This window comes from Epinephelus moara, chromosome 14 (genome assembly GCF_006386435.1).
Source record: "Epinephelus moara isolate mb chromosome 14, YSFRI_EMoa_1.0, whole genome shotgun sequence".
Classification (NCBI taxonomy): Eukaryota; Metazoa; Chordata; class Actinopteri; order Perciformes; family Serranidae; genus Epinephelus; species Epinephelus moara.
This window is the reverse complement of record NC_065519.1, coordinates 30040952-30051152: the sequence shown is the minus strand read 5'-3', so window position 1 is coordinate 30051152 and position 10201 is coordinate 30040952. Positions and strand designations below refer to the sequence as shown.

At 39.0% G+C, this 10201-nt stretch overlaps 1 protein-coding gene across 1 annotated transcript in view; it reads left to right on the top strand.

The window, feature by feature from the left end:
- Window positions 1-7531: 7531 nt before the first annotated feature.
- LOC126401274 (interferon-inducible GTPase 5-like) overlaps window positions 7532-10201 on the top strand; it is a 5778-nt gene continuing 3108 nt past the window's right edge. Inside the window, 4 exon segments of the mRNA XM_050062440.1 lie at window positions 7532-7602; window positions 7949-8017; window positions 8260-8569; window positions 8572-8799. Coding sequence (XP_049918397.1) covers window positions 8275-8569; window positions 8572-8799 — 523 coding nt within the window. The 5' untranslated portion in view covers window positions 7532-7602; window positions 7949-8017; window positions 8260-8274.

Genomic DNA, 10201 nt, shown 5'->3' with positions numbered 1-10201 from the left:
ACATGAGAGTTCGTGAAACTGGAGTTTGAGCCATGCGCGTAAATTACACATCGCCTGCAAAGGATTTTGACAAATCAATCCATCATAATCAAAACAACTGGATACTGAAAACAACCCGATATAGGACTCTGATAACATTTTTAATAAATGGACATCGTATTGGACAGGATGGGAATGTTTCTGTGACTTTCTGTATGGATTGAAAACTGTCCGACCTCAGCACGGCTTCTTGGACACAGCGCCGCGCTGCAGCCGCCGGTTTTTGTTCACTTTCTGCCTAGGGAAATTAATCTCGAACGAGCCTCCTGACACAGGTAATCATTATTTTTTCTTGTCTGGGACATCATGCACAACCCTGCAGCTCAGATTGCGTGCAGGCCTGGGTGATCTGGAATTAACCTCTCCAGCAGATGGTGCTGGCGCATCGCAAATCATGTTGTTTTGCATCTGTTAATCATATATGGCAGCCAGAAAATCGCTTTCTATGCACAAATCTCTATAGTGGGTTGCACAAAACTAATACCACATCAAAGCCAATGCTGTTACTAATCTTTGAAACATCCAAGACTGTTATAAAAGGTAAAAATGAATATCCAGTCTCCAATAACTTTTATACCGAAAATAAGTCATTTTGTGTGTGTTTTTTCCTTCCCCAAATCAGCGACATCACTTATGAAATTGGCATTTAAAGGGTTAAAATCCTGAAACTTTTTAAAAATTTTGTAGTTTTGATCAGGACTGAGGTTGATTAACAGATTTAAGCAAAAAAAGTAAAAAAAAATTTTTTTATCTGATATATTTTTACAGCTGTTTTTTCTAAAATAGCTGTTTTCAGCCACATGTGTGATTCAGAGATAAAAACTGTTACTGCACAAAAACTAAAAATGGAATATAGTCAATACTGTTACTAATTTTTGAATCACCTATGACTGTGATACCATGCAAAAGGAATCAAGTTTTCAATAACTTTTTATATAAAAAATAAGCCATTTTGTGTGTGTTTTTTCCCCCAAATCAGTGACATCACCTATTAAACTGGCATTTAAAGGGTTAAAATCCTGAACATTTTTTAAGATTTGGTAGTTTTGATCAGAACTGAAATTGATTAACAGATTTATGCAAAAAAAGTTCCAAAAAATATTTATCTGCTATATTTTTACAGCTGTTGATTTTAGTGGATGAAAACAGCCACCAAGGACACATTAGGGTAGTAAAAGTGGCAAAGGGTGTTCCCTTGACTTTAGGGAAATTTTTAAAAAATATTTCCAAAATATATGTCAAAGTAAGGCTGCTCCCTTAAAATCATTCAATGTGCTGAAACACAGGCTGAGTAATGGCCAAAAAAACGGCGAAAATCTGACCCCTAGTGGACGAAAACGTCCCCAAGGGCACATAGTTCAAGTCATTATTCAGAGGACGGCCCCTCGAGTTTATGATACACAACCATCACTGCAGCTTGCAGCAGATGAGCAGATGCAGTGCAGAAGATGAGCCATTAATTCCTTCTGGGCCTTCAAATGCATCTCTTGAAAAAAAAATTAATAATAGAAATAATGACCACTTTTGGCCAGTGTTATACCCACTTTAATATGAGACACTGACAACTGATGTGTTTCATGATTTATGTATTTATGTATAAAACAGTTGACACCAGGCCTAAACTGAAAGTTGCTGGCCTGACATTAAACATTAAAAACATGCAACAAAAGCAAATATGTTCATCAAACAACACAACTTTGTATTCTTTCAATCAGTCAACACACAATGGATAACAAAATACAACATACAGCTATCAATATGAATCGGTTCGGCCTTGCAGTTATTTGTGCTCTGTACCTGTTGATACGTTACATAGTTATAGTGGGTGCCAAAAAAGGCAAGCAGGCAGATCACAGCATGAACTGTAGTCTTTTCCTCTTCAATCCATGCTTACAAATAGCGACACAGATGTTTTGCACAGGTGCATTACAGATTTATGATTATGCAAGTGATTTCTATCAGCTGTTAATATGTTTTCATTTAGTGTAACACAGTGAATCCAATCAGGTTTTGGGTCTTTGTTTGAGATCTGTGTTAACTGTTTTGAAAAAGGGTGTGAAAAAGTGTCAATGCATTTGCAAGAGAAGACTTCTGCTGCGCTAGGTGAAGGTGATGATGAAGATCAAGTGGATTCCAGTTTCATTTAGCGTGTCTAAGCAATTGAGAAAAAACTGTAAACTTGTGTGCAGGTCTTTCCGTGCCCGCCGACTGTCGTACAGTAAGCATGACAAATTCAGACTTTCTTTATGGAACAGCTTCTGTACTGACTATGTTCTTCAACAAAGAGACAATAAAGAATGACATTCAAACTCAGAAATACAAAGGAAGATTTTTGTCATGTCAGTCTTTTTTGCTGGACTGCAACAGCCACACATCAGGTTTGTCGTTTTTCCATACTTTTCAAACTCAGAAATGCTGAATACTTGGATTCCCTGTGCCATGGCCTCTTCTTGTCCTAATGTGCCTTTGGCCTCTTTGATGAATGCTCGCAAACAGCAACACAGAGCTGATATCTTTTCTAGATGGGTGAGGACTGGTTGCTGATTGAAGAGCTGTGCAAAGGATTTTCACACAGATGCATTAGAGATTTATAATTGTGCAAGTCATTTCTATGAGCTGTGAATACATGTTTTCCTTCTGTTTAACACAGTTAATCCAATAGAGTTTGAGGTTTTTCAGTAAGATCTGTGTGAACTGTTTTCAAACAGCCTGGTCTCAACAAATGGCGTATGAATAACACCCAGTTTTTAAAGTCATTTCGCGTGTTATCACTATGCATTTTAGGCTTTTCGCGTGTCATTTAACGCCGTTTATTCCTCATAGATTTACATTGCAACCCAGTACACGTCTGTGACTGTTAACTTTCTGTCTGTGAAAACAAAACAAAATGGCTGACATTGATAACATTTCTAGAAATGTCCTATTTATTCTATTAATCTTTGTTCAGTGAATGTTTATGAAGTTTTGTTTGTTAATTATTACAAAGATTTTCAGGTTATGTCTCGCCAGGTTGCTATGATGGTTGCCATGGACGCAACCCAGTCTCATGGCACTAGTAATGAAATTTAATCTATAGATTCGTGTACATAGACACAAATTTTCCATGTTTTTGTGTCACTCAGCACAACTTTTAAATGTATTTCAACTGAAATATTTTTCGTGCCTGCAGCACATATTTGGTCAGGACTCAGGAGCACACAAGCTTTGTTTTTTTCTCATTTGTTATTCTTTTTTTTTTTCTTCTTTTTTAATTATAACCGCTACATTACTCAACATTTAATCACAAGATTTTATCCTTGTTTTTCTTTCTTTCTTTTTTTTTTATTTTATAAGTCAGGTGGGCAGGGGCAGACCGGAAGACCTGCGGCCTGGAAGTAGCCTATTTCCTCACCGTGTTAAGGTTTTCTTTTAATGATATTTTTACCATTTCCCAACACAAAAACACTAAAGCATTCTTGATAACTCATCAATATGATGGGATAATGGCCATCGGTTTGAATTATTTATCCTTCTATTCTGAGAAATAAAGTTGTTTTTATCAGTTTTTAATAAGGGAAGGCTACGGAAGTGTGATTGTGTTGTGGGCGCGTTCCACTTCTGTTTTGGGTTGTCTGCTGGCAGTGGGCTTCATTCCATTTCAAATTGCCACCATCGGCCACAACTGTTAAGAAAAGGTGTTTTATAGCCTGTGATTGTAAAATGTGAAGTTGATCGTTTAATTTTATATTTTCAAGAATATGTGGCTGAGGCTGCAGCCAGCTGTGGGCAACAAACAAAGCATCAATACTGAAGTTTCTGTGAAATCCTGGATACACTCAGTGACACCCAGGGCTGGACTGAGATATAAAATCCGCCCTGGACTTTTGCCCAGGCCAGTCCACCACAATCAGCTGGACATCAGGTGAGCCCTGAGTACAAGTACATGAAATAATACAAATACAATAAAACAAATAATATATACCCAAGATAAAACCATGAGACACATTTAAAAACATTATGTTACATTCATCTTTATATTATTATTATGGTTTTTAATTTGTTACATGATAAAAGGAATTGGAGTTGTAGGGAGTTTTGTAAATCATTCCATTTGTGTGATGCTTGAAACCTAAATGATGTTTTTCCTAGTTCAGTATTTACATGTGGGACTTCTAATGTTAATTTGCTCTGACCACAGGTTATATTTTCTGGTTTTATATTGGAGTAGAGTGCAGATAGACTTATATACAAACAATATGCGATGTTGGGCCCTCCTTACACTGAGGGAGGACCAACCTACTTTCTTATAAAGATCACAGTGGTGTTTTTTTTTTTTTTTTCGTTTTGTTTTTTTATCAGGGACCATGTACAGAGAACATCGGACTCAACAGAGTAAAGATGCACTGCACCAGATTATAGCTTTTTAGCTAGTTTCCATCTGCAGTCTCTGCAGTCCCTGAGGCAGGCAAAAGAAGAAATAACAAAAGAAAAATTAAAATATTACAAAGAGACGTATAAAAAGACAGACTGAAACGGTACAAGAAAATAGAGTGCATTGAAATCCATGAGACAACGCACACACAGCGTCCAAAGTGCGAGTGCTCACAGTTCCAGATAACAGTCATACAAGGTGCACACGCCCATACAGAGCGCACAGTGCAATGAAGCAGATAGAACACCCACATGTCTCATTGGTCTTCATGTAATGTGTACATAAAGTACATAGTGCTAAATGAGAACAGGATATTCACAGGTGTTAAATGGCGATTAATCTACTATAAAGTGCATGGTGCAAGATGAGAACAAGATAATCACAGGTCATATAAGCAATAGATCTACACACTAAAATAGGAGACACATACAGGGTACCTATACCAATATGCAATGGAACAGTAACTCGATCGACCGCTTATGAAAAGAAAAAGAAAACAGGACAGCATACCTCGACAGCAGAGTACCTACTCAATGCTGACAGGTTTGGTTACTTAAAATCTTTTTTTTTTGCTTCTCTAGAGAAGGCTTCATAATTAGCACAGGTTTTCAAATCTGGTGGAAGGTAGAGGTTTGACAATCTTCTAGGAACTAGAAACTCTTAAAAAAAAATTCAGTCAGCTAGAGTTCAGTTTGCAGACAGCTAATAAGCTAGCTAGCAGAAAAAACACCATTTGTTATTTATTGTGTCAAGTTCAATAGCTAGACATACACTCCCTGTAGTGTAGCTTACCACTTCACCTCCATCACCTGGTGTGCCTCCCTCTCCTACTCTGTGAGCCTCCTCCTGTTCCCTGCCGTCCTGTTTTGCTCGGGTTCGGCCCACTTGACATGCTGCTGTGTTGTGCTATGGCCTATTCAAGTGCTGGAATTTGTTACTGTATATACGTGACAACGCCTGAACACAACACAGGCTGCGCTCCATTAGTGCCATGCTGCGGGTTCAGGCCGGGCTCGGTTATAATTGTCTCGGACTTGGGTCGGGTTCGGTAGGAAATGTGGCCCGAGCCGCACGCATCAGGGCAAAACTCCGCCATGCGCGATACAGAGAGCAGAGGAGAATTGTACACGCGCGACCATGTAGAGACAGAAATGACATGCCATCATGTAAATAAGATAAATAACATAAGGCTATTTAGTTTTTTTAATAAAAGGACAGGGTATAGGCCTGGATATGAAGCGTCCGTAGCACCAAATAATATAAAGGTAGTTTCTAAAGAGCTAAGACAAAAAAAAAAATCATGCAATCATATTTCAGCAGCAGCAGTGCGCGGCATATGGTAGCATATGAGATTCCTGGGGTAGTGTTCGTCAAAAGAAAGAAGTCTATTTGGTCAGAGATACATTTTTCAAATGATGTCTGTGTTAGTAATAGCAGGTCAAGTTGCCATGAGCGCTGGGGTATAGAGCTGTTTGGAAATGACATGTCCAGCTATACAGGGCAGTGATCAGAAATTGTTGTACTATGATATCTGCTATCAGTTACAAAGGACATTGTTCTATAATCAATTAGGAAAAAGTCGATTCTAGTATATGAAAGGTGGACTGGTGGAAAAAAAGAAAACTGTCTGGCAGAGGGGTTGGTGTGTCTCCAAGGATCGTATAATCTATATGATTGCATGAAAGACAAAATTAGTGCATTTGACTTGGACACATTCCTGTTTTGTTTAGGATTAGATTTGTCTAAGGCTGGCTGTAACATGCAGTTAAAGTCTCCTCCTAATATCAACAAATGCGAATTAAGGTCTGGGAGGCTCTTCTCCATGTCTGTCATGGTATTTTGTAGCGAGGCTAGCTCTTTAGCAACTGAGCTCTGGTAGGAATCCAGTTCAGTTTTTACTGTGTTTATGTCTCCTTGAAGCCCCGCCATCTCCCTCTCCAGCACCTCTCTGATTTCTAGCTTGATAATATGTCCGATATCTTTGTGTAGTGACTTAAGAAGCTCGCGCCTGAAAGTCTCCGTGGCTATCGCTGAGGTCATGTCAACGGGAGTCGGGTTAACGCTGCCGCATGGGGGTGAGCCGGAGGTTGTTGTAAGAAAACATTTTCTTTCACATGAAACCTGAGTGTAACATCGGAAGTCTGTCAGACAACAACACACCAGGCTCCCTTTGTTGAAAGTCAGCTCCCTTACAGATATCACTGAAGTCTCCACAGCAGGAAACACATGAAGGTTCTTTGGTTCAGACTCTCTGCCCATCACAGCAGGATATTAAAACTGTCACTGTCTAAAGAAACAGAATTCCAGTATAAAGAGGAGTTAAATCAACTATAAAATGATTTCATGATTGGGCTGCTGCTGTGGTCCTTCCTGATGCCTACTACTACTACTGATGTAATTATAAGTATATATATATTATCATATACAGTGACATGCAAAAGTTTGGGCATCTCAATCTTTTCCAGTTTCAAAACAATTAAAAAAAGAAAAGGGTCTGATGCAAAAGCTTGAGCACCCTGCATGGTCAGTACGTGGTCGCCCCCGTTGGCAAGTATCACACTTTCGCAACACTGTTTATAAACAGCTAAGAGTCTTTCAGTTCTTGTTTGGAGGATTTTCACCCATTCTTCCTGCAAAAGGCTTCGAGTTCTGTGAGATTCTTGGACCGTCTTACTTGCACTGCTCTTTTGAGGTCTATCCACAGATTCTTAATGACATTAAGGTCAGGGGACTGTGGGAGCCATGGCAAAACCTTCCGCTTCGTCTTCTTGAGGTAGTCCATTGCAGATTTGGAGATGTGTTTAGGATCATTGTCCTGTTGTAGAAGACATCCTCTCTTCATCTTCAGCGTTTTTGCAGACGGTGTGATGTTTGCCTCCAGAATTTCCTGGAATTTAACTGAATCCATTCTTCCCTCTACCCATGAAATGTTCCCCGTGCCACTGGCTGCAACACAAGCACGAAGCATGATCCATCCACCCCCGTATTTATCAGTTGGACAGGTGTTCTTTTCATGAAGTGTCACGTGTATGTTGAAATCTGACCTGGATCAAGAGAAAGAGGACCAGCACTATGAAGGAGCTGACAGGCACCCATAACCCTGATCCTGGCCTGTCTCACAACTCATCTAATGTGAAACACAGAGTGTGTGTGTGAGTGAGTGTGTTGTTTTTTCACATTATATATTATGCTCTTTATCAGAATGGACTGACGTACACTAATTACAAAAGATTACTACCACAAAAACTACTGATGAATACTGAAAGCACTGAAGTCTCATTCACCTGCAGACAGCATCCAGCAGGGGGTGCTGCCTGCAGCTCTCCATGTTTCTTGTAAATTTGAGCATTTCTGGGAAGTCAGCTGCTTTTCAGCTGACCAATCAGTTTTCTCTCACTCATAGTGGGACATTTTCATTGGTCACTGTCAAAACTCTGACCAACTTTCCTAAAAGTAAAGTAAAGAAGTGAAGAAACTGAAGGTCGACTTTTCTTGCAGCTGAACAACTCAAAGCAACTCATCGGCTGGTGTCCTCTTGTCTCATCTGTTTCAACATTAAGACTCCAGGTGAGTAGCTTCTAATATTCAGCAAAAGCCTTCTTTATTTTGATGAAACATACACTGAACTGATGTGGTGTGTGTGTGTGAGGTTATACTGCATCATGATATGAGGGGATTATAAAGATGCGACACGTCAGATTTTCATTGTATTTAATATTCCATATACATGATGTCAGATCAGTCTAATACTACATTTTTTACTATTTCCCAAAAGACAATAATGGCTTTTTACTTCTCTTGTATTCCAGTTATCAAGGATTACCATGGAGAGTGGACAACTGACTGAAGACATTAAAAAAGCACTAGAAAATAATGATCAGGCCTTAGCTGTAAAAAGGATACAGGAGTATTTGGACAAGGAGAATAATACTCCAATAACAGGCTCTGGTAAATCCACCTTCGTTAATGTTTTCAGAGGCATAAATAACGGGGATGAGGGAGCTGCTCCTATTGGTCCTGTAGAAACCACCACAGAGGCTACACCATACCCCCATCCCAACTTTCCCAATGTCACACTATGGGATCTTCCTGGTATTGGCACTTCCAAATTTTCAGCTGACAACTGAAGCTTGTTGGATTTGAAAGGTTTGACTTCTTCATCATCATCTCAGCCACTCGCTTCACAGAAAATGACGTGAAGCTCGCTAAGGAGATTCAGAGGATGCATAAAAAGTTCTACTTTGTTCGTTCAAAGATTGACAGTGACTTAAGAAATGAGGAAATAAGTCAGAGGTCAAGGTTCAATGCAGAAATGACTCTTCAACAAATCAGGGACAACTGCATTCAGGGTAAGTGACTTATCGGTATATAACCACATATAATAATAGTGAGATTGTTAATTACAAAATGTGCAGAATTAAAAACAAGTCACAAAGAAGTTAGTAAAGAACTATGTGTCTTTAAGTCAGTTCTTATGTTTTGTCTCCAATTCATTTCATTCTGTTTTATTTGGAGTATTAATTTCTCAAAATAAAAAAGTCAGACAACTTTCAGTATAAAGAGCAGTTACCTGGTAGAAGGAGACATAAGGGAGCACTTGGTCACTGAGGTGGTGAAGAGGTTGAGCCATTGTTGGACAGTTCACATTTCTTTTGACAGAGATCCCAGTCAGCAGCAGATGTTTACTGGGACAAACTGACCTGCACAGGAAATCATGACTGATGACACGTTGTTATCCTTTGCACTCATCATTTAGGCTCATAGATCAGACTGATGTTTTTGTATTAAATGCTGATGTTGTTATATTAAAATTTTGCAAAGACAGGGCCGTGCCTGACCAATTTGGCACCCTAGGCAAGATACTTGCTGGTGCCCCAACCCAAACAAATCTTGCATTGCAATAAAGAACATGAACATTACTTAAGTTATATTAACCTACAGTTCACAATAAATAAAAAAACTTGTTAATCTCTTAACAGTCTGCATTCTCTAATTAAATAAAATAACTGAAAAAAACTTCTTACAGTCAAGGTTTGTGCTCTGCTGCACACATTAGAGGGGATAGGAGAATGTGGAATTATTTCTTCACTGCCAGGCTGCACTGCACTTAAGTAGAGGGGATAGGAGAATGTGGAATCTTACCTGTTTCTCCACTGGCATTTTGTGTGTGGGAGGGAGATGCACTTGAGGCTGCATCACTTGGTGCTGAGGTGGATGAGGTGGCTGCAGTTACATTGGTAGGCCCAGGATTTGCAGAGGTGGCGGACAAATACTCCAGAAGTGCATCTAAAAAGAGGAGATGCATATATTTGACAAACTGGGCTTTTACAATATATTAATCAAATAGCTGTTGATTGTGAAACCATCATAGCATAACCATAATAGCACCTAACATTACAGCCTGCCTTGATCTAATGACATTTTAAACACAGCAAACAGCCAAAATATAAAAAAATGCAACTGTAACATCACAAATTGCACAAATCTGAAAATTGGAAAACATAAATATACAGTATATGAATATATTCCTGGTTGGTAAACAGTGAGTGGTTTGTGCAGCAGCACACTAAATATTACAAGAAAAGATAGGCCAATATATTCAATTATGTTGCTTATTCATTCCCCCAAACACTTTGAGTCTTTCTTTCCAACTTTCTCTAAGATGGGAGCAACATTAACTGACATTAACTCTAGCTGAATGCTTAAAGTATTCCTAAAACAAGTGGCTAATGAAGTCGCAGTAACATTGAC